The sequence below is a fragment of the Trichosporon asahii genome, assembly GCF_000293215.1.
Source record: "Trichosporon asahii var. asahii CBS 2479 unplaced genomic scaffold scaffold00051, whole genome shotgun sequence".
NCBI lineage: Eukaryota > Fungi > Basidiomycota > Tremellomycetes > Trichosporonales > Trichosporonaceae > Trichosporon > Trichosporon asahii.
The window spans coordinates 1,766,135-1,789,447 of NW_014040873.1; the positions used below are offsets into that span (position 1 = coordinate 1,766,135).

A 23,313-nucleotide genomic window follows, 5' to 3' on the forward strand; every position below is an offset into this window, starting at 1 on the left:
GTCGGTGGATGAAAAAAGGGAAAGGAGTGTGGTCGGTGGTTGAGCCCATGGCTTAGTTACTCACCACCTCATCCTTCTTGCGGTACTCCTCCTCAGGCTCGCTTCCGCCCTTGCGGTGATGCCTCGTCTCGACGACCTTGACCACGCCAGTCTCCTGGAACAGCCACTTGGTGAGGTCCTCGATGGCCTTGCGGTTACCCGTCTCCTTTCTGCACTGTCAGCTAAGTTGCCTGGCTTGAGGAGCTCACCCATCGAGCTTCTTGCCCCACCACTCATTGCTGAGCATCTCCTTGCTTCCGGCAAAGCCGATGCGGACATTCTGCCTGTTCTGCATGGCGGCGACGGCGGCGCCGGAGGAATGCGGCGCCGTGCCGCCTATCTGCTTTCCGTTGCTCTTGCCGAGGTAGCTCGTCCCCGGGGCCACGATGAGGGGGAGGAGGTAGGGGTTCTCGCCGAGCTGGACCGTGACGCCATGCGGGAAGACGATCGGGCCAAGCGTATCGGGCACGACGGGCTTCGGCGCGACGACTGAGTCGGTCGGCAGAACAACGTCGGAAAGCGATCCGCCGCCGACGTGGGAGAAGGCGTCGAGGAGCTCAGAGCCGGCCGGAGAGGGCTCGACGTCGTACTCGCGCAGCGTTGAGCGGAGGAGGTCGTCCATGTCCGGCGACAGGACGTAGAGCGTGTTCAGGTGCGTGGCCTGGGCGTCGAGGATCGCCTGGGGCGTGAAGAGACGGTTGTTCTCTGAGCGTTAGAAAGAACGAGCTAGCACAACGCACTGTTGACCTTACTGGCCATGACGATCATGTGGTCGTACTCCGGCTCGCCGAACGAGGAGAGAACGAGGTCCTTGGCGTCCGCCGACTTGATCTGGACCTGGTATCCGCGGCCTGTAAACGGTTATGAGGAGACAGGAATCAGAACCGAGTACACGCCATCACAACACAAGCGAAGCAAGCGAACATGGGTAGCAGAATGAGATCGCGAGCAATGAGACGGGAGCCATACACAGCGAAATCAATGAATGGGGATTGCAGTCAGCACCTGCTCATCACGCTTTGGGAGCGACTCACTCTTCAGACTGTCAAGGAACTTGGTATACGTTCCCTCGCCCTTGAACTGTCCCCGGTCCTCCATGTCGACAACGAGCAGCACACGGTCGCCGGTACTGGACCGCGCGTTGGCGCCGATCGCGAGCGCAAGCAGCCCGACGAGGAATGAAGGTGCCGAAAACCGCATCTTGCGTGTCTAGGGTGACCTTGATTTCCTTCGATTTGTTGTTGTGGTAAGTTCGGCGAGATGCAGCGATTCTCAACGCGCCGGACAAGCCAGAGTGTTGAGGTAGGTACTGGGTGGGTGCGCGGGCGTCACCGACGTGGCACCTAGATGGGAGGAGGAATTAAGATCGGTGGCGAACCTCCACTCTGATTTTCGAGGACTGGGTGGGACTGGCAACCCTCCAGTCCAAGGCATTCCACAGCCCTCTGACAGCACTACTCCGTATCATCTCTACTCTACTACAAGAGCGCACGACCAGCTCGACAGCTGCAAGCACCCCCGAACACTTACATCACCACGAATCACCTCCGGATAATCGAACCACCATGCCCTCCAACGTCCCCGACCAGCAGGCGCCCGAGATCCTCCTCTTCGCGCGCGGCGTTATGGCGCTCTTCGACCTCTGGCCCGCGCTCACAATCGCCGTGAAGGAGGAGTGGGGCGGTCCCGACAGTGCGGACAAGAAGCTCTACCTGCTCTCGGCCGTGATCGACGCGTTCGAGCAGGGCGCGTCGTACACTACCCCAGACGCCGCGGGCGTGGTGCACGTCGACCCCAAGTCGGCCGCCGACCCGCCCCTGGACGAGGACCAGGTCGCAGACATGCTGGACCAGTACATGTCGGATGAGTACGAGGCTGTTCTCGAGGACGGCAGCTCGGACATGATCGCCAAGGACGTTTCCAGGCTGTGGCGCGACTGCGTCGCCCCCGGCGAGCGTAGCGCTGAGGACACAGTCGGCGCGCTCGAGCGCAAGGCTGCCGAGATCTCGAAGAAGCCGGTACACGCTACGAAGCACGATGAGAACGAGAGCGACGACGAGGAGGGAGACTGGAGCGACGAGGACGACGACGATAAGGACGAAGTCCCCCAGCTCGTTGAGAGCAAGCCGAAGGAGAAGCAGGAGCCCATCATTGACGACGACGGCTTTGAGCTCGTGCAGAAGAAGGGCCGCCGCTAAGCCCTGGCTTCTGATGGCGATTAGAGGGAGGAGAAGCGGGATGGTCTGTCCGAATTTGTACATTTATGCATAGGGTATAGAAACGAGATGGTCGTTCGGTCTCGGGCCTGATGAGCCAGCACAAGCCCAGGCAAGTGCAAAGGCTCTATACATTAGCAATTAAGCTGTTTGTACGGAAATGTACGCTGTCTACGAAGAAGGCGGGGAAGTGTGGAAATGGTAGCGCTGCAGTCTAGCAGCGCCCGACATCTGATGAATCGTGCGCTCGCGTGTGTGGTCTATGTTGAAGTGGGGTGTCTATTGCTTGATGAGGGGCTCCTCCTCGACGATGACCTCGGCGTGCGACTCGAGGATCTTGGCCGCCGCCTTGGCCTCGCGCGCACGCTGGCGCTCGTACAGGTCGATACCGCAGAGCTGAAAGGTCAGTTTCGACCACACCGTTCACAACTTTTGGCGACTTACAATCTTGCTCGCCTTCCAGAACTGGACGGCGCTGATGATCTGCTTGCCGAAGCACCAGGGGAAGGAGATCAGCGCGCCCAGCAGCGGCCACGTGAGGCGGCCAAAGAGACCACCAGCCGCGATCGGGGTCGACACGAAGGCGTTCAGGTACAGGCAGACGAAGAAGAGCTCGTTGAAGAAGCAGAAGAGGAACAGAGTCGTCTTGTCCGTGTAGTACTTGGCGAGGATCCACGAGACGTCCTCCGTGATCTGCTTGTGCGAGCTCGAACCGGTGACGAGGGACCTGCGGGTTAGCTTGAGGAACAACAGGATAGCTTCTGCGCTCGCACTGGGGAGAAGCCATGGAAGCATCATTGAAACTTCCGGGGCGTCCGACCGGGGCGAGAGCCGTAGTTACTCACGAGTACATGTGGATGTAATGGGACGCAAAGTCGAGCGAGATCAGGAACTGGAACAGCAGCGCCCACTTGGGGTACGCGCTCGCAAGGTAGCAGAGGAGGCACGCCGTCGTGCAGCGGTCCGTGACCATGTCGAGGACGGCGCCAAACTTGGAGCTCTGGCCGAGGGCGCGGGCAGCCTGTCCGTCGACGGCGTCGAGCAGACACGAGATTCCGTACGCAACCGTGCACGCTTTGGGGTGCGTCGGCATCTCGTACAGTGCAACACCAGCGAGGATCACACGCGCATAACCGATCAGGTTCGGGACGAAGAGGAAGACATTCTCATCGACGCTGTGGTCAGCAATGCTGTTGCCGTTGCCGTTGAGGTGCCCGTTGGCATGGCCGTTGGTATAGGCATGCCCGTTGCCATTGGCACAGGCTCGGGGATTGGTAATGTCGGCAGATCGGGGGAGGGCGATCTGCGTCATCGCTTAACGCTAGTCGGCCGGGGTGCAGGGACGATTGATGCCTGGGAGGGCAACAAGACGGACTGCAGATCGCCTCTTTATATTCTCATGGGTGCGGCGACGCAAGCAGGATGTGTCCATCACTGGCTGTTCTTCCCGCATCCACACAAGTGCCAAGTGCGAAAATGTCGTGCAACCATCGCCCCCTTTGCCCCGCCAGAAATAGCCACCGACACACAAGACTTGACTCACGTTGTAGTTCTGCAAGCGGCAACGACAGAGGAAAGAGGTCAGCTACTATCATCGGTGTCAACAGTCGTCGAAGCTCACGCGAGGTCGACGGCACTGTTAAGGTTAGCGGCTTGGCAAACATTGGAGGGAGGTTCGGCGTTGGAAATGGCCGTGAAACGGTGACCGAACCCGTTCACACGAGCGGCTCCAACGACGGTCGGTGTGCATCAACAAGCACCGCTTGCTGCGCACACTTCTCCACTGAGCACAGTTGCATGAAGCAAACACTTTCGGCGGGCTCGGAGCTGACCAAAAGTTCGTGAATCGCCACTAGCCCCAGCTCATGTTGCGGGTTCATTGAAATCGGTCGAAACCGCAAAGCCACTGGGCGCTTGATTACTGATTCAAATGGGGAAAAGTTGGGGCAGCCGTTAAATAGACTCACTATTTGGCGTCGTAGACGTCCTCGATGTTTCGTGACCTGCTTCCCTCACGGGGGCGGTGGGTGGGTCGTTGGCGGACCTCGTTGTTCTGTGTCTGGACGGCGGAGGTGTTGCCGAGGGGCGACGGCGAAGAGCGATTTGACTGGGCGCGGGTCGTCGGCATGCTTCGTTTGGATGTGGGATGCGGGAGGGGGGTTTGAGCTCGAAGGGTAGGGGTGACGAGGGTGAAGGGGGCTGGGACAGGGCACGAGTAGCGAAAAGGTCGGTGGATGAAAAAAGGGAAAGGAGTGTGGTCGGTGGTTGAGGAGAAGACGTCAGTCGGTGGAAGGTGGGGAGGGAGGGTGACGGAGCGCAGATGAAGAAGTTGGTGCTGGTGCTGAACGAGTGGATGCCATGCCCAGGCATACGCAGAGCCCGAGCCTGCGCTCCTGCCTGGCCGCCGGTCGCGCGCCGCCCAAGCCAACGAACGCCCAGCGCCCAGACGTGCGCACTCAGTCACCCCTGGACGCCCTCGGTGGTGTCTCCACAATTATCTCCCATTTAGCCCCCGCTAATCTCCACACACGTGCCATTACACTTTCCTAAATGCCATCCCTTTCCTAAATCGCGCTCCCAGCTGTTGACCTCCACCTCGAGACACCGTGGCATGACCGACATCCGACACTCGGCAAGCTGTTTCAACATTGTCCAGTGACCTCATCACCTTCCCTCCCAATCTCAACACCGACTGTGCTTAGCGACATGACAACGCCGACACCGGTACCGGCGCCGTCGCGCAACAACCCTATATCTCTCCGTATCTACAAAGCGATCAGCACCAACTTCGATGACGCCGCTTCGCGCGAAGCCCTCGAGATTGCATCCGGCTTCTACGCCAAGCGGGACAAGGGCAAGTCAAAAGCCGACTCTTCTCCGTCTGTCTCCAACACCTACCACGACGACGATGAGGACTTTGTCCCGCGGCGCCGGACGCTGAAGGGGCAGAGCGCGGCTGCTGCCCGACGGAATCTGAAGCGCGATGTCGAGGCGCGAATGGCTGGCGGCAGCCAGCGCTTCCTCGATGCCTTTGGCGAAGTCGATAAGGTCAGTTAGCCATCGTAGGATGATAACTAACGGTGCAGAAACTCGACGTACTCCGCGAGCACATGCTAGAGATGCAGGCGCGCTGCGACGCGGTGCAGGGCGAGCTCGACCAGGCGAACAGTGGGACCAAGTTTCTCCTCGAGCGAGCGGATGGACTGCGATCACAGCGGTGAGTCCTACTTCGCCCCAGCTAGCTCGAGAGTGCTCTCATAGCTGACCCCAGTGCTTCCGCGCAGCTCCGCACATCACTCGTGCAGCTCTTCCTGGCACGCTTCACCTTGTCTCCGACGGAGGAGGCAGCCCTCTCGTCCCGCGAGGTCGAGGTAGGACCCGAAGTCTTCGCAGCGCTGGAACATGTCGAACGGATCCGAGACGACTGTCGCGCACTTCTGGGTGGAGACGAGGGAAAGATGCAGGCTGGCCTGGACATAATGGCAGCGACAGGAGCGGCCATGGAGGCAGGCTACGCCAAGGTGTCTCGCTGGTGTGAACTGCAGTTCCGCCAGATGACGCGGGAATCGCAACTCGACGTCTCGTCATCCCTGAAAGCCGGCGTTAGGCGGTTAGGCTCCCGCCCACAAATGCTGAAGGACGCCTTGTCTGTCCTTGCATCGACAAGGCAGGCGGCGATCCTCCAGGCATTCCTTGACGCCCTCACCCGTGGAGGGCCCAATGGTCTGCCGAGACCTATCGAGATCCACGCCCACGACCCGACCCGCTACGTCGGCGACATGCTCGCGTGGGTGCACCAGATGACCGCGAGCGAGCACGAGTTCCTCGAGCAGCTGTTTGAGGTGCGCACTGGCCGGCGCATGGTGGGCGCAGAACGAGCGGCGGCGTCCAACGACGCACAGCGCCTGGTCGCGGAGGTCCTGGATCGGAATCTGGAGGGTCTCGGCCGCCCCCTGAAGCTGAGGATAGAGCAGACGGTGAAGACGCAAGAGGGCGTGGTCATGACGTACAAGATTGTGAACCTCGTGCAGTTCTACCTCGTCACTATGCGCAAGACGATAGGCGCGGACGCCCTGCTCTCGAGGACGCTGCAGGAGTGAGTCTTGAGCCCACCCGAGCTGCATCATCATGATTACCCAGCTAACGACAGACTGTACGACTACGCCGACGCCGCCTTCTTCGAGACGCTCCAGGCGCAGGGCCGCTCCCTCCTGCGTTTCCTCCACGTAAGCTCATCCTCTTTTGTCAGAGCTAACGCCGCAGCCTCCCGACGCAACTCTGAGTCCCCCACTGGCACTCCGCGATGCGTGCCAGATCCTCCGCGAGATCATCGCAGTATACGACACCTCGCTCGTCGACGCCGAGGAGCGCGAGACAGATTTCGCCAAGTTGCTCGACGCGGCGGTGGACCCGGCGGTGGAGATGTGCGAGCGCATGGCGGACCTGAGGAAGAACACGGGCAACACGGGAAGTACGTGGGACAGGGACGTGTTCCTTGTCAACTGCCTGGAATACCTCCAGCACACGCTTGAGAGTTACGCCTTCACTGCGCCACGGGTCCGGAAGTTGCAGGCAAGCGTGCAGGAGCATGTCGACTCGATGACTTTTGAGCATGTAAGTTGCGTTCTGGGGTGGCTGTGGCGGTAGCGGGAGAAGAGGCGCGGTGATGGCCAAGAGAGGAGAGGGGAGGACGCTTCGAAGTGGCAAAGGGCGAAGGAAGGAGGCAAGGCGCTAACACCCAGCACGGCAAGCTTCTCGAGCAATCCGGCCTCGCACCCGTCATGAAGTCCATCAGGGCGCGGGACGACCGTCCCCTGTCTCAACAGCTCACAGCTAAAGAACTCTCTTCTGCTCTCGCGCAATTCTCCTCCTTCCTCACCAGCCACGACCCGCTCACCTCGCCCCGACTCGCGCTGCTCGCCAACCCCCGCTTGGCGGAGACGATCCACGGCACCGCGCTCCGCCACATTGCGGACGCTTATGGCGAGATCGCGGACCGTGTCCTGGATAAGAACGAGGGGTACGAGTTCCCTGAGACACTCCTCAGGCGTGGCAAGGAGGAGGTCCAGGTCGCGCTGGGCATTACCAATTAGTCATGCATTAGGTGTGCATCGCACTGACAGGAGAGCTCATTACGCACTGATTATTCATTACACACTACAGGAATGTCCGCGATTACAAGGAGTTCTCATTATAGGCTGTTGTTGGTATCTCTAGGGGTGGAGCAGCGGCTCGAACGACGGCACCGGCTTTCGGCGCTTGATCGACTGGTCCCGCCGCAGGGTTGACTGCTTCGCAGGCGAACACGGGATCGTGCACTCGAGCAGAATCTCGACGCAGTCCATCTCCATCCGCGTCAGGACCTCCCAATCCTCCTCGCTCATGCCTGCGCTGCGCAACTGCGCGCGGTCAAAGTCGACCAGCTGCAGCGCCTTGGACATGCCCAGGCGCCGGATGTGCCGCCACTGCACGTCGCCGTGCAGAACGCCCGCAGCGTGCAGATCGGCGTAAGCCTTCCTCACCGACTTTCTGTATCCGTTAGAAGGATCCACTCGGAGTTACTCACTGGACCCAGTTGCTGCGCCGCTCGGATGGCTTGATCTCGTCTCCGGCGTCATCGAGCATGACGCACCAGACTTGCACGCCGTCACTTTGACACGAACCGAAGATTCCCCTCAACTGCGGGACAAGGCGCCCCTGCAGATCGGCAAGTGGGCCCTTGTACGCCGCCAGCTCGTGCATTGCGGCAGCCTTGGCCTCGTCGCGCGTGTAGATCGTGTACTTGCTGATCCTCGTGGGAGGGAACATGGACGGGACGAAGAACTTGACGATGAGATCGGCCTCCGTTTGGTCGGTGGAAAGCCAACGCAGCTTTGCGGAGAAGGCCGTCCAGAGAGCACCACTACCCTTGAGCGACACGAGCTCGATCTGTGGAGTCCACCAGCTGTCCGGATCGGACTTCTCCTCTACTAAAGTCGGCAGCGTGCACGGCTCGTAGGGTCCGAAGAACGGCTGCGTCCAGATAGGTGAGTACACACCGAGGTCGCGGAGAACGTCCTGGGAGCAGTAGAAGGAGAGCGACGTGGGACCAAGCTGATGTTAGAGCAGGCGTGATGCAGGACTCACATGGGAAGGACTAAGTTCCGGTGTCAACATGCCGCGCCGACGACGCATAGACATGCGGGTCGTACCATGAGCGGCTGGCGTTAACGAACGACTGTTGCTTGATATTCACCTGCAAACCTCTCATGCGTGAAGATCTCCAGCAGCAACGACATCGGAAGCTTCGCGTAGCTCGCCAGCTCGTTGCGCGTCATGTCCTTTGTGTGGCAATGGAAGGCATACGTGGTCGCGCTAAGGAGGAAGCCGAGCTGCGAGGAGGCCAGCATGCCCTTGCTCGCCTCTCCACCGTTGACAGGCTCGGAGAAGTCGATGACTGACCGGCCGTTGTCGTCGACGTTTTTGGCTAGTGCCACAAACTGGTTGCAATTGGTGAGAATGGCGACGGTGACTTCGGCTTCTTGCATGTGAGCGAGCAGCTAGTGGGTCAGCGCATGACTGACGAGCAAACTGACCTTCCCCGCCATCTTGGTTGCCGGTGTGCGCTCTGCGAAGGCAGCCTTGCTGGGGCTGTATGCGCGAGTGAGGCGGCCCTGGCTACTGACGTACATCATGCCTAGCCTTACGGACACAGCAAGCGCCTGCAGGTCCTGGACGGTCAGGTTGTGCGGAGCGAAGCCATCCAGGACGGCGAGGCGAACCTGTCGCGGGTTGAGGCCGCCGCGCGTCCATACCAGCTCGAAACGGCAAGCGTCTGGGGTCTCTTGAGCTTGCCAATGGAGCAGGATACCCTGAGGAAGGAGCATGTAGGCGATCAGCTCGTTCAAGGGGCGGAGGAGGTAGAGGGACAGGTAGTTGGCGAGGCTGAGATCGTTCCCGCTCCATGGTTCGGCCACCGTCGCAGAGGCAGCCTTCTCGGAGAGTGAGCGGAATAGTCTGGACAGGCGGAGTGTCTCTTCAGTCCAGGGTTGGTCGATATCGGGATCTGAGACGAGGTGCTTGGCGCGGTGGCAAAGTGATCGGTGCATCCTGTCCAGAAGCGACGGCGAGGAAGGAAGGCGGACGGTTGTTGGCTGAATGTACTCTTCATCCCCGTCGTCCTCCACGGAGCGGTCGAAGGTATCTACCTGTACGGGCAGTGGGAGCCGATGGTGACCGAGAAGCTCCTGAAGGAAGGCTGCCGAGCCATTAGGCTTGTAGCCGGAGGACAGTGTGAAGCGGCGGCGGATCGACGAGGAAGGGGCTACTTCGCCCAGGAGAGGAATCGAGCGCGATGTGGTGAGGAGGCTGAAAGACGGCATTTTTAGACTTTTTGGAGAGAAAGAGGTGAACAAGTGACCAGGCGGCGACAGGGCCTCGACGGTGAAGAGATGAGAGAAGCGAACTTGTTCGGGTGAGCGGGGTTGATGACTGGGTGGCAACAGGCTGCGATCGCAGTTCCTGACCCAGCGCACAGTCTGAGTGGCACTTCGCAACCGCACTAACCACTACGCATCTCCGTAGCTCGTCCTCACCGTTCAGATTCATCATTGCTAAGTGGATCGGATGCTGGCTGAAGCGTGAGGGCATCGCGCCTGATCTCTCAGACCCTTTCAGACACAGCCAGGAGCCTCACCAGAGTCGGAAACATGCGCGCCTGCAACAGACATTGCTTAGGCGAGAGGAGCGAGCTCGCCCATGCCAATCTGCCATCGGCACAATCCTGTTAGACCGGTACTCACCCTTGCTACTGGTGTACAGTGGGTGCGAGTTGTCCATCAAAGTAGGAGACACTCTGCTCGCTCCTCGCGCACTCATGAGTTCTCCGCCGTCGTTAACGGGCCACTGTGCGTCAGTGGTCAGTTGGTCTTCTTCAGCCCCCTCTATCCATCTCTCCTCTGCAGGAGACATACTTTCAAAATGTCTGTCACTCCGCCTCCCGCAACTTGGACCACGCACCGACCTGGTGCTCATGGCTGGGTGAGTAACGGTAGAGTGCATGATGCTAACCCCAGCGCCCTGGCCACGACTACAACCCCACCGCCCGCACCTTCAAGAAAGTGATCATTCTGATGGAAAACACGCCGACCTACTTGGTCGGCGAACTAGACAACTACCATCCCAACGAGCACGGAACACAGTTTTGGGCTGTTCGCATGATGTTCCCGGTTGCGCCCGAGCAGTTCAACCTGACAGTCCGGCTCCAGGACAACCAAGTTTGGGCAGTTCCCACCAGTATCTGGAATGAGGCGTACGAGGCCCAGACCCGGATCGTAAGTACAACCCGCAGCCACTTCGACTGACGCCCAGTTTAATGTCGGGATGATTACCATGATGGGGCACCTTGAGCAGCGCTTTCATTCCATCAGCGCCGAGATCGGCGTGTCATTTGGCCCGACTTTCGAACTTCGTGCGCTCGCATTGCAGCTGGGTATCAGCGCTGGGCACTGCCAAGTCGCGGCTCATTACCAACTGCTCTCGATACCTCCCACTATTTTTCATTTCGGACCGTACACTATCGAGCACTTTGAACGCGAATGCAGGTCCGAGGCGCGCATGGTAGCCCGCGAGCAGGCCCGCCAATCGGTGATCCTCCAAGCAGCAGAGGGACCCTCCAGCAGCTGGCCCGGCGTGATGCACCCGTACGCGTACATTGCGCCAACGCACAGCTTTCCTTCCACCCTATCGATGACGACTGGCCAGCTGTCCCACGAGGGTGCCATGAGCTCTGCGTACACTACGGCATCTTCCTCCCGCCGCACGACCGCGCGCGAGAGCTGGATCAGTACACGCACCCACAGCGTCCAGCTCCCTTCCCAGCAGAGCGGTACGTATCCCCGTCTTCCGGTTGACAGGAGTGTGACTGACACCACCATTACAGAAGAGGAAGTGAGCTACTTCAGCGAGCACTCTGGCGCCTCGGAGCAAGGGCACACCGATGCTACCCAAGAGGAAAGTAGGGGCAGGTGGTGGGGCAGCCTGAGGGGCTGGAGGGGCAGCCGGTAGACCCAGATCCGGCCGGACTTTGCGCCTCCCGCTCCGTGTTTGCGGACAGTCTGTACTCACACGTTCCCGTTCATTATGCGTCGGTCCTGGCTGCTGCACCTGCTCCTGTCCATAGCTGTACATGCATGCCCGTCACCGTTACTCGCAATTCGGCAACAACAATGGTCCACTGGAATCCATTGTGCACGGGCGCTGTTCATGTGCAGCACGGCCAGTGGCAGTCCTGATGAACAGCTGATTTGATCTGCCTGTTAAAGGGGGCGCGACGCACTCCCGACATGCACCGGGGACTGCAGCCCATCCGAACTGCTGATGCACACAGATCACAACTGATGGACAGCGGTTGACTGGATCTGGCGCTGCGTGGGAGCTGTCGGGGTACGACGAGAGCACGCGGCGCAAGAGGGCGGAATGTCGTCCCCTCATGCTGAGCACAGACGCGTGCGGTGCGGGGTGTTGTGTATCCATCACGCCGGATGTCAACTGTTCCCATGCCCCTCTGCACTTCGAGCTTGGCATATAATCTGGGGTCCCCCCTCTTGTCACCCTCCAACGCACTCCTTACACCCCTCCATCCTACATCTCCACGTCCACATCTCTCATTCTTTCAAAGTCCCTGCTTCCCATCGCTCACTTCTTCCGACAGCCGCCACTCGACAATGAACAGTCAGAGTGTAGGCGTTACTTCGCCTTACGCCAAGGGTCTTTGGGTGAGTGCATTTTGGTGAACACGCTAACAACAGCGAAACGACCGCTACCCTGGCGTCCTCTTCTCGGGGGTGCTCTTCTACGCCGGCAACGACATATGGCTTCCGGCGCAGATTGCGTTCCTCCCTTTGAAGATGTCGGACGGCAACGTTGGGTGGATTCTGACCACGCGCTTCGGACAAAGGCTCGTCCGAGATGACAAGGTAATGGCGGTGAACCTCCGCGTGTGGTTGCAATGTTGGTTCGCGCAGAATGATGTTGTGAGTACACTCCGCACACGCCACTCCTGACTGACACACAGTATCTCCCTGCATTTATCGAGCATCGGGACCGCCTCGAGCTCCGTCGCGAGGAGATCATCCATGCCACTCTGGGCTACCTCCCCGACTACCTCCACCCTCTCGATAGGAACACGCAGACTGAGTTCGTCAAATCGTGCCATCAGGTCGCGAGCCGTGTCATGATTGCGCACATCGAGGGTGCTCCCACCCCAATCCTAAACGAGGAGGACGTTGAGCGTCTCATGCTCACTGTCCGCGAGGACGTCGGAAAACTGCTTGGTAGCTATCCTCTCCCTGCTCTTCCTCGCGACCTCGGAGTGATTCTCGAGGCCAGCGAGAACAGTACACCCACTGATGCTGGTTCTCCGGTTACTGGACCCGTCGAGGACACGGCTGTTGGCACCGCTGGTGGCGTCACTCCCAGCGTTACCGCCACCAGCGTTACCCCTCCTACCAACCCCACTGGGGTCAACAACTCTGCGACTATCCAGCCTGCCCAGATCTTCGAGATCGAAGACAACCACGGGAACGAGACGGACGATGTCGTCAGCGGTCCCGAGCTGAAGCTGCCCGTCATCGATATCGAGGCCGCCAACGGCGCGGGGTATTTTGACCCTCGCGCGACGATGGACACGCCACCTCTCAGGAACGGCTCGTGCACCACGGTCAACGACAGTGAGCTCGCCTCGCCGACCATCGAGGAGTCTGCTCTGAACGCTGAGGAGTCTGCTCCTGTCGATGACAAGGGCAAGGGAACCACTGCGCAACACGGTGCTCAGCCCACTCCTTCCGTCGCTGATTCAGTTGTGGTCACCCAGCCAGCTCCCGCCGTCGCCACCGAGTCCACCACTATCCATCAGGACACCGCCCCGGAGGAAGATACCACTACCGCCAATCCCATCCCCACCAGCCCCAAGCCCCCAGTGACTCCAACCAACACGCCAGCTGCCTCCCCAAACACGTCCGGGCATTTTTTTCAGGAACGCGTCGCGGTGGACACTGACAATCCCGCGACTTTCTCTGTCAACTCCAACCCAGCTACGATCCCCGCCGCCTTCGCGGTGATGAACACGCTGTCTCAGGCAGAGCGTGCCGTGCGTACTCACAACTCCGACAGCGGCAGCTCTCGCAGCTCCCGTAGCTCCAAGCACAAGCCCTTCACGACCGAGAACCCGTTCGCAGTGCCGGCCAAGTCGACCCCGTCAATCCCCGAGCTCCGCCGGTCGCAGAGCGCCCCCATGTCCCGCGCCATCTCGCTGCCTCACCCGCTCGAGCGGGCCAAGAGCGAACCCAAGCCCAGTGTCCGCTTCGCCGACGAGGTGCCCGCCCCATGGTCCCCAAAGCCGAGGGGATACCTCATGCCGATGTATCCGGAGCCGAAGCCCACGCCGCCTCCGCCCGAGGAGCCCGCGCCCGAGCCCAAGGAGCCTTTTCAATGGGAGAAGCTCGACGACTTTCGTTCCCGCGTCGAGGACTTTGCGTCCCCGGCGTTGAAGCGTCAACAGTCGTGGGGCGGGAAGGATGCTGAGAAGGCGGTCGAGATGGAGAGGAGGAAGAGTGAGGGTGCCAGCCGCAAGAACAAGGGTAAGGGGAAGCAGCGCCAGCGCCAGTCGAAGCGGCCCAAGGACAAGCAGCAGCCCCAGCCGAGCACCCGCCGCATGGTCATCTCGGACATCCAGCCCCGCCCATACAAGTCCAAGCACGACCCGCCCCGGCGTCTCCTCCCGACCTCGGTGCGAGTCAAGAATTCCACCCCGGAGGGTGCCGAGTCAGAGTCATCCCAGGCTCAGGCGGCTCAGGCGGCTCAGCAGGCGCAGACCAAGCCTGAGCCCGTCTTCCGCGACGTCCCCAGCAAGCGGCCCGAGACGATCGCCATCGACCCGCGCGTCGCCGAGCCGACCGCCACGGCTGAAGTCGCCAATCAGCCCGAGCCCGAGGGTGTCTATCGCCCCATGCCCCTCACCACCTCGCTGGGCGGCTGGGCCGAGCCCCCTCGCCCCGACTATGGCCCGCGCGCGTACGCCATTCCGTTCAATAACGGCCTCGCCTTCTCCCAAGCAAGGAGGCAGCGCATGCCTGTCGGTTCGCGCAGGCCGCTGGCCAGTCAGGAGATGCACGCTAGGAGGCACGGTGAGGGACGTGAGTCCGAGGAGACCCAGGCGAGCACTGGTCAAGACAACGTGGGCAACGGGGGCAGCAGGGGCACCCGGCCCCAGAGTCAGAGGCAGCGCGAGGCGAATGGCGAGTGGGCCGAGATGGATCCCGACACCGAGCGCGGGAACGGGATCCGTTGGAGGGACGTCTTCTTCGGACTCTGTGGACGGAAGAGGCACGAGGGGAGGCGCGAGACCTGGAATGTGGTTCAGCACTAGTTCGCGCCTCCATCACGGGTTCGAATCCGGCCGAGTTCAGCTCGCTCCGCCACTCTACCGCCACTGCCGCCACACTCTCCGACGTTGTCCATCACAGGCTGAGCATCACCACCTCGCTCGAGTCCAAGTTCGTTTCGATTTCAAGTTTCATGTTCGACCCAAGTCAGTCTGCTTCCGGTTTCAACTCTCCATTCGGGTATTTGGGTTCCTTTCACGCCTCTATAACGACCATGTGCATACCAACCGCGTAACTATGAGAAAATACGGAAAATACCAAAAACAAGCCTCTTTTCGGTCATCACCGTCAAGGTCGACTCCAGCCGATCACCATCATCACAGGCCGACTAACCCACCAAGTGCCGCATATTGTACGCGCACGCATCCATACTTCAAACCAGCCCCTCATCACATCGAGCCTCAACTCGACCTCTGGGCCTTAGCGCTCCCCACACCGCACTGTGCGGTCTCGCTCGCGAGTACCACCACCACAACAACGATCAAGTCCAAATCCTACTGTAAGCAACACCAGGAAAACTGCATCTACACCTCGGCCGCACGGCCGCCTTCCCCACAACTCCCACAACTGTATCCGCACCTCCACCCATATACGCAACCACGACCACAGCTGCAGCCACACATCACCCCATCACACCTCTGTTACCTCTGTTACCTCTGTATCTGTTCAAGGCTCAACGACTACCACATCCACCCCATACCCCGCACCACTCCACACCCCCTTCGTAGCTTCCCATAGCCATATTCGGACGATGCATGTTTCTCGTATTAACACTCCACATCTCCTTGCCAGCCCTGGATCACAGTCACGTCGTGTTCTGTTCAACGATCGGCGGCTGTCGTTCGCCCGTTCGCAGAATCACCCTCTCCCACGGTCACTCGATGCAATCAGGCCATTGTCAGTCAAGTAGTTTCCGGTACAGGCAATGGGGTCAGAAAGAGAAGAGCGCAGCAAGAGTCATACAAGATTCATCATATACGAGAACACGAAACTGCAAAAAAAAAACAATGCTCCAAACATGCGTGGGGATACAGACTCGTCTCTTCTAGCCTCCAACACGTCTCATGCTTTCTCTCCTTGACTTGTCTCTTTTCACACTCCCCTCCTTCTCCTTCCTCTCCCTGGATCTCACACTCGGGGTTCGTGGACTCGGGTCGGCAGACTGAGATGGTTTCGAGGACTTGGGACTGGATGCCTCAAGCTTGGACTTGGGCTTGGGGCTGGAGGGCTGGCGCTCGGGCTCCTCGGCGGAGGTCTGGGCCGCGTACGATCCCGAGACAGCTCATCGTACGTCAACCGGCGCGCAATGTCGTTCACCGTGCCCTCCTCCTTCTTCACCTTCACCACCCCGTCGAAGCTCCCAACCAGTGATCCAGCCGGACCGCGGACGGGACTGCTTGCCTCCTCACGCCTGTCTGTCCTCGATCCAGCCTCAGTCAGCCTCGCCCTGGCGGGCTCGGCCTCGCGCATTCCCTAAACGCGCCTCGGCAGCCGTCCCGCGACATTCCCATACCCCGTGCTCCAGTCGCTCGACACCTCGGACGTGTTCCCCGTACTGACGGGAGAGAGACGGCCCAGACTCCTCGTCGGCGACTTGGGACTGCCGGGCTGGTATGCGCCACCGTACCGCAGTGGGGCCTGGAGGTGTCCGCTGCTGCTGTGTCCTGCGCTGCGGGGCGAGGGCGGCGCCCTGGGCGAGGAAGGAGCATGCGACGCGGCGGAACGGGGGCTGCGCGGCGCGGCGTACTCGGAAGGTGCCGGGGCGGGAACGTACGATTCTGTCTGCGGATCGTAGAGGAGTTGCTGCGGCTGGCCATCTGCTGGCGAGGGGACGGGCTCGGGTTGCGGCAGAGTCTGCGCGGGGATCTGCAGGTGCAGCTGGCGCTGGCCCGCAGACCTCAACTCGCGCCCGACCTCCTCCTCGTCATCGCTCATCGTCTCGATGTTACCTTCCATGCTGGCGGTCGCGGAGCGCACCATGAGAGGCGAGCGCGCCTCGGCGACGTAGCCTGGCGACTCGGCGTAGGAGACCCCGTGACCTGTGGAGCTAGGGCCGGGGCGGATGAACTGCTGCAGACTGTTACGCCTGTGCTCGCCGACTGTGCCCAGGGCGCCGATACGGGGAGACGCGAGGGGACTGCCCGAGGGCGAGTTGCGTCCGCTGTTGCGCCCACTGTGGTCGTCGGCCGGAGCCGCGAGGGAGGCCCTCGACCCGCGCGCTGTGTTAATGGCGTAGGCGCCCTGGGCACCGCGCGCAAAGCCCTCAAGCGGCTCGGGGGACAGGTCGCGCTTAGGTGTGCCCCGGGGTGAGCGGCCGGTCAGCTTGGCAAAAGCGCCAGAGGGCTTGGTCGGCGATCCGTCGCTCTTCTTCGAAGGCGAGGAGCGGGTGCTGCCACTCCAGCGGGGAGTCGTCGCCTCCGTCGAGAAGGTGTGCACAGTGTGGATCTCAGAATACCGGCGCGAGGAGTGCGAGTCGTCGTCCTCCTCAGCGGCGGCGGGAGGACTGCCGCTCAGCCACATTCCCGAGGGAATACTCGCTGACGGCACGTGTGTGGGTGTCTGCGGCTGGGCAATGTTCGGCTTGCTCGTCTGGGTGCGGAGGGGCGGCCGGGGACCGCGGGGCACGGGCGACTTGGATGGCGCCGGCGCCTCAACTGCACTCGGGGCCGAGAGCGTGCTCGTGCGAACGGGGGCAGGAGGGATACCGCCAGCGCGCAGAGTCGAAGAGCTGGACCCAGTGCCCGTGGTCAGGACGCTTGCGCGCTGGTCCGACTCGGACTCCGGCACACTCATCTGCGTGAAGGTGGTCTGGTGGGTGGCGCGGGGAGTCTCGTCGTCGATCTCGGCCAGGGATCGGGGGCGCGGAAGCTCTGCGTCCGACTCGGGTTCGGTCTCGGAATACTCCTCGGCCTGCGACCCAGGAACAGCGAGGTGCCCGCCCTGGCTCGGGTTGGGCGTCATGCTGTACTGGCTGGAACCCGAGTCGCCGGCGCGCGGGGCGAGGGTGGAAGTGTAGCTCTTGCGCTTGCTCCTGCCACTCGCGTTCGAGCTCACACTACCCCCCGTAAGGGCAGGCGAGATGGGGCGGAGGTGCAACTCGCTCGGCGTCGAGGGTCTGGATCCCCTGAGACCGGGCGAGGCTGCGCGGAGACCGGAGCCAGCACTAGCAAAAGACGTGCCCGTGTGCGTCGGCCGGAGTCCCGTAGACTGCGGCGTGATCACTCTCGTCGAAGACGCAGCACTCTGCGGGCCAAAGGACCTGAGCGCCGTGTCCCTGGTCTCCAGAGCAGCAATTCGGGCCCGAACACTGGGGAGCATGTCGGACATGCCGCTGACGCCCGAGACCGAGCTCATGTGGCTCTCCATGCTGTCGCCGCTAACGACGCGGGGCTTGGGCTTGAAGCGGTCCGGGATTGACGCAGTGTCGCTGTCCTTGACCACCGCGAAGACAGAGTCCGGGCCGGGGCCTTCAGGCTGTCGGGGAGAGGGGATCGACTCGCCGTCGCTGCCTGAGGACGATCCCGTGCTGGGCGCGAGAGTCGGCATGCGAGCCTGCTCCTGCTCGCCGCCAGATCCCGAGCCGCCGGAACGAGGCGAGCTTCCCGCCGTGTGGAAGCTCTGTTTCGCCGAATCGGCTGCCGAGTCCGTGCGCGCGAAGCGAGGCGGGGCGAACTCGTCGCGTCCCTCTGCGAGCGCCGCGAGGTTCCGGCTCTCGTGGTCGTGCACGAGCCCGCTGTGCTCGTAGTGCGCCGACCTGGTCGTGCTGGGCGTGCCGTTGCTATTTGACGCCGAGCCAGTCGAGATCGTGCCAAAGGTGCCGCTGCTGGGCGACGCGAGGGGTGGCTCCTCTTCGAAGGGGACCTTGAGCGAGCGGCCGGATACGGTGCGGCCAGTCAGAACGCCGCCCCAGGTGATGTCACGCGCAGACTGGAGGGAAGGCAGGGCCGGCGGGCGGCTACCACGGCGCGCACCCCAGGGACTTCCGGGCTCCCAGCTTCCAGGAAGCGACTGGGACTGCTGGTGCTTCTGGAAGGCGGCTGCCATGGGCGAGGTCGCGTACACACTACCGTGCGCTTCCGAGCTCACCGCGTCGGCGTCATAGCCCTCCTCCTCCATGTCCGTCATGCTAATGTCCTCGACGTCGATCGGCTCGGTGTAGTCGACGCTCGAAGTGGATCTGTGGCCAGACGAGGGCGGACCAAACGTGTCCCTTGCGCCGGGGGATCCAGCGCGCAGGTCCAGGTTCGCGAGGCCGGTGCCGATGCTTGACGCCGAGTGCTCCTGCGACTCGCTGTGCGAGCTGCTGGCGCGAGGAGTCGTGGGCGAGGCGGGCTCGCCGTGAGGCGAGCATGCGGAACGCAGGCGGTCCTCGAGACTCCTGCGCGGCGTGGACTCGAGGAATCCACTGACGGGCTCAGCGAGAAGATCATCGTCGTCGTCGCCAAAGTCGATGTGGCGCGCATGTTGGGCGTCCTCGGACATGAGCTCCGAGAGCGTCTCGTCGTCCAGCGGCTCCTCCTCCTCGCTGATGTGCGAGAGGTAGAGCGGACGAGGAGCGAGTTGCAGCGGTGGCAGCGTGGTGTCCAGAGAACCTTGCGTCGGGCTGTGGTTCGGCGAGCCATGCGGTGTCTCGTCGGCGTCGGTGAAGTCGTCCTCGTCACTGCCCATCTGGTACGAAACCTCCTTAGGCTCGTGGGCTGGGGCGAAGGTGCCAGAGACGACCGACTCGAGATCGTCTTTGTCGTCAGGAACGGCAAGCATGCCGCGCTGGGGAGAAGCGGTCGGCGTGGGCAGGTCCGACTCGTCGGGCGTAACCTCCACGGCCGGGGCGTCCGATCCCTTACCAGCCATGGCCCCGGCGATGCCGCCGACAACAGCACCGGCAGCAGCAGCTCCGGCGGGAAGTCCCTTGGAGGCAGCGTGGCGCTCGTTTAGTGCGTCGAGCTCGCGCTGAAGCTTCTCCTTCTCCTCCTGGAGCTGCTGGATCTGGAGGGTTTGCGCGATACTGTGGCGGCCCTCGCGACGCGCCTGCTCCGACGCGAGGAGGTTGCGCTCGTCCTCGTCGATGCTCTGGACAGAGTACTTGGACGCCATGGTACCGCCGCGAGTCGAGTACTGCGAGTCCGGCGAGCCGGGTCGAGGTGCGAGGTCCTCAGTGACCTCAGTGACCTCGCCGATGGGCTGAGTGGTCGATGGCTGCGATGCCGCCGCACCCTGCTGACTCAATCGCGCGTTCTGCTTGATCGTGTCGATATGCAGCGTCGTCGAGGACGGGTTAGCGTTGGAGAGTCGGTCGGCATCGGGAGTGGCATTGCGGCCACGCAGTTGGTCGAGGTCGTAACCGCCGCCATTGCTCGAGACCGTGCCCAGGTTACCGTTGGCCATCTGGGTGAGCGTCGAGCCCTCGCCGCTCGTCTCCAGCGCACTAACTCCAGAAACGCCAGCGCCGATGCCAGCCATCCCTGCACCCGCGGCAATCGATGCCGGGCCAATCGGAGAGACAACTGGGAGGCGTCCACCGATGCGCCTTGTGTCACCTGGCATCGGCGGGGGGTCGATCGAGAGGAAGTTGATAGCTTCGATGGGCATGTCGACGAAAACCGAGTTGTTGAGCGTAACGCGGAGAGTAAAGAGGACTTCGACGTAGCGAGACCGCGGGATCGAGAGCATGCCACTCGGAATGGGACACGAGAGATCCCAGCGGTTGCCCTCTCCGGGCTCGAGGCCAGTCCACCATCCCTTGCCCGTCACATGCCCGCTGCCGAGGTCCATAAAGTCCGCCTCGACCGTCTCCTCGGCGACCTTCTTGCGGTGACTCGTCGTCGGCTCACGCGACATGGCCTGCTTGCCCTTCTTCGGGAGATAGGTGTTGACGGTCTGGATGACGGCGAGCGAGCACTTGGTGATCTTCTTGTTGCTGTCGTTCTTGACCGCGACCTCGCACCAGACTCGCTGACCAGCGACCCAGATCCGTCGTCCAAGCGCAACCTGCATGAGCACCTTGCCTTTCTCGCCAGTCAGGTTCCAGCCAAGGCCACAGGTACGCTGCGTCATAATCGGCGCGCGGGCGGGGGCGAGCACAATAGCAGGGTTGAGGTAAGGAAGAATGACGCAGGGGCGGTAGAAGTGGGCGATGGCGCGCTTGTCCTTCTTCGGCACGAAGATCTTGACGCTTCCGACGACGACGTAACGGATGTTCGGGCCCTTGGGGTCGTGGCTAGTGTACGTGCCCTTGGCGCCCTCACCGACGGGGAGTGGAATGGAGAACGGGATCGCGTGAGTGCCCTCCTTGGCGGCGCAGAAGCCCTCGCCGTCTGGCGGGTCCGCGAAGAGTGTCGTCCGCGGTCCATTCGCCCAGTGCTGGAAAACGGGAAGTGGGTACTGGTGCTGGTAGAAGATGTGGCGGCGACCGTCGACCTCCTCAAATCCGATCACGCGCACCTTGCCGTGCCCGACACGGAGCGCATTGCTGCGCTTGCCGCCGTGAACGACAACCTCGAGGCGGCCACGCAAGTCACCTCCCTCGATCGCGCACTCACGCTCGAGCACAACATCGAGCTCAACGCGGGCGCGGCGCTTCTTGCTGGCTTCCAGGCGCACTGGTTCCGGCTTCTTAAGCTTGGAGGTGTCTGGCGGAGGAAGGAGGCGACCAGTAGAAAGTCGGCGGTTGCGCGGCTTGCCGAGCATGAGGCCGAGCTCCTCGGACAGACGCTCGCCGCTCGAGTCGGGGTGCAGCAGTGTGCCCTGGCGGTTCAGCAGCTGCATGCCGTCCGAGTAGCTGCGCGCGTGACGGGTAGGTCTCCTAGACTGTCCCTCGTTCCGCGCCTGGCTCCACTCGCTTGTCCAGTCGGCCGGCGCAACCCAGGACATTGGCGGTGCGGGCTCGTTCCAGTCCGGCATCGGCGCCGCACGGGGCTTGGTGAAGTCGAGACGGCTCGAGGAGCCATTGGAAGACGGGTGGTCGGAGGAGTGGGAGTCGCTGGCAGGAGCTTGGGTGTGCTGGTTCGAGGCAGCAGACGGTCCGCGACCCCGTTGGAAGTTCTCGCCGTCAAACATCAGCATGCCGCCAGTCTCGGCCGCAAAGAGATCGCTGCGCGAGTGCGGACCGTCGACGGGGACGAGCGGGTCTGCCACCTGAGGGCCACCAGCGGTCTGCGGGGAAGCATGAGCCGGCCATGGCTTGCCTCGAACAACGGGAGGGATCGGCGAGGTCGCACCGCCAGAGCCTTGGGCTGTCGTGAATGAGTCCTGGCTGCTGAAGGCGTGGTCGCTGAGGTAGGGATTCTCACTGCCGGGATGAGGCGGCTGGGGAAAGCCACGAGCAAGAGCCTCCTTGCTACCAGTCCAGTTGCTCTGCGCCGTGTTTGGCGCCTCGGGGCCGGGCGAGCCTCGGCGGAGATCGAGGCTGGCAAGCGAGTGTCGCTTTTGCTGGGCAGGCTCGGGCTGTCGTAGGAGCTCCTCGTCGTCGTCCTCGCCGTTCAGTTCCGTGTACGCATGACCCTTGCCCTTGCCGGCGAGATTGCGGAGGAACTCGGTACTCTTAGACATCCGGACTCCGCGTCCGCTGTTGTTGCTACCGTGACTAGACTTGCTGCGCTTCTCATCGGACTCGGAGGCGTCGGCGTACATCTCGTCAGACGTCGCATCTCGGTTGTTGCCGTTATGCGGCTTCAGAGGCGAGGACGCCGCCGGCGCGAACGAGGGCTGCGGTGGAGGAGGCATGAGGCTCATCAAATGGCCCTGCCGTTGTTGTTGTTGTTGTTGTTGTTGTTGTTGTTGCTGCTGCTGCAGTCGGTACTGCTGTTGCTGTTGCTGTGCTGGGCTCTGAGCTCGGGGTAGTTGCTGTCGATGGGGCGACTGAGCTCGACTCGCTTGCGCCTGCTGCATGGGCGATTGCGAGTCGGAGAGCAAAGGAGAAGGAGGGTCGGGGTTGGTGACCCGATACTTTTGCGGCGGGGTGTTTGGGTTTGTTTGGTACAACGGCAAACGAGTCGGCGAGCCGGGGGCGTATGATGAGCCGGGGTTGGGGGGCCTGGAGGAGCGCTGGGGGGATGGGTAGTGGCGCGGGCTGGGAGAGGGGCCCGGCTGAGGATGGGATGATCGGAGAGGAGATGCACGAGGAGGAGTGGCAGGAGCAAAGTGGTTGTACATGGGCGATCTGTCTGGAGTCGCGGCGGTGGTCATGTTTGGAAACATGCCCAGGCCGTCGGACCGAGAGGGGGACGAGGTGGCCGCCATCATTGCCCAATGTGTAAACAAGAGGCTGACTAGCGCCTGAGTGGATGTTGAATTTGTTTACTTTTAGGGGCGTCTGCGGGCGTCTGGGGGCGTGAGCAGAACCAGCCAGATCGGGCGAATCCCAGAGGTCGACTGCGAAAATGAATGACAGGGAACGGAAAAAGGTAGTGGTCGAAGAAGAGTGGTCGAACAGTGATGAGGAAGAAGTCAACAACGACGACGACAGTTTATGTGTTTGTGTGAGTGTGTGAGTGAGCTCTCTCCTGTGTTGACGACGACGACGCCAATGTTCGGGATGTAATTTCACTCTAGGAGGCACGATGCATAAGATGTGTGCATTGAGCGGGAGTTTGTGAGTGCAACTCGGGCAAGTGGTACAGGACAATCTAAGGGTAGGC

General features: G+C 61.8%; 7 protein-coding genes across 7 annotated transcripts; 4 read left to right on the top strand and 3 right to left on the bottom strand.

The window, feature by feature from the left end:
• Positions 1-1,604: 1,604 nt before the first annotated feature.
• On the top strand, positions 1,605-2,237 carry A1Q1_03135 (uncharacterized protein; the record flags this gene model as incomplete). Its single annotated transcript, XM_014324278.1, has 1 exon — positions 1,605-2,237. The coding sequence occupies one exon, from the start codon at positions 1,605-1,607 to the stop codon at positions 2,235-2,237; it is 633 nt and encodes a 210-aa protein (XP_014179753.1).
• A 297-nt stretch (positions 2,238-2,534) lies between these two features.
• A1Q1_03136 (uncharacterized protein) lies at positions 2,535-3,567 on the bottom strand (the record flags this gene model as incomplete). The annotated part of the gene is made up of 3 exons (XM_014324279.1): positions 2,535-2,651; positions 2,700-3,027; positions 3,101-3,567. 3 exons carry the CDS (start codon positions 3,565-3,567, stop codon positions 2,535-2,537), a joined length of 912 nt encoding a protein of 303 aa, XP_014179754.1.
• A 1,394-nt stretch (positions 3,568-4,961) lies between these two features.
• Positions 4,962-7,348, top strand: A1Q1_03137 (intra-golgi family transport-related protein; the record flags this gene model as incomplete). Its single annotated transcript, XM_014324280.1, has 6 exons — positions 4,962-5,303; positions 5,402-5,472; positions 5,527-6,351; positions 6,406-6,481; positions 6,570-6,869; positions 6,965-7,348. 6 exons carry the CDS (start codon positions 4,962-4,964, stop codon positions 7,346-7,348), a joined length of 1,998 nt encoding a protein of 665 aa, XP_014179755.1.
• Positions 7,349-7,430: 82 nt separating this feature from the next.
• A1Q1_03138 (uncharacterized protein) lies at positions 7,431-9,616 on the bottom strand (the record flags this gene model as incomplete). The annotated part of the gene is made up of 6 exons (XM_014324281.1): positions 7,431-7,641; positions 7,822-8,312; positions 8,382-8,391; positions 8,601-8,775; positions 8,831-8,862; positions 8,925-9,616. The coding sequence occupies 6 exons, from the start codon at positions 9,614-9,616 to the stop codon at positions 7,431-7,433; spliced, it is 1,611 nt and encodes a 536-aa protein (XP_014179756.1).
• A 598-nt stretch (positions 9,617-10,214) lies between these two features.
• On the top strand, positions 10,215-11,300 carry A1Q1_03139 (uncharacterized protein; the record flags this gene model as incomplete). The annotated part of the gene is made up of 4 exons (XM_014324282.1): positions 10,215-10,274; positions 10,502-10,567; positions 10,647-11,121; positions 11,176-11,300. 4 exons carry the CDS (start codon positions 10,215-10,217, stop codon positions 11,298-11,300), a joined length of 726 nt encoding a protein of 241 aa, XP_014179757.1.
• Positions 11,301-11,959: 659 nt separating this feature from the next.
• On the top strand, positions 11,960-14,661 carry A1Q1_03140 (uncharacterized protein; the record flags this gene model as incomplete). The annotated part of the gene is made up of 3 exons (XM_014324283.1): positions 11,960-12,010; positions 12,122-12,268; positions 12,310-14,661. The coding sequence occupies 3 exons, from the start codon at positions 11,960-11,962 to the stop codon at positions 14,659-14,661; spliced, it is 2,550 nt and encodes an 849-aa protein (XP_014179758.1).
• Positions 14,662-16,150: 1,489 nt separating this feature from the next.
• A1Q1_03141 (uncharacterized protein) lies at positions 16,151-22,915 on the bottom strand (the record flags this gene model as incomplete). The annotated part of the gene is made up of 1 exon (XM_014324284.1): positions 16,151-22,915. The coding sequence occupies one exon, from the start codon at positions 22,913-22,915 to the stop codon at positions 16,151-16,153; it is 6,765 nt and encodes a 2,254-aa protein (XP_014179759.1).
• Positions 22,916-23,313: the final 398 nt, after the last annotated feature.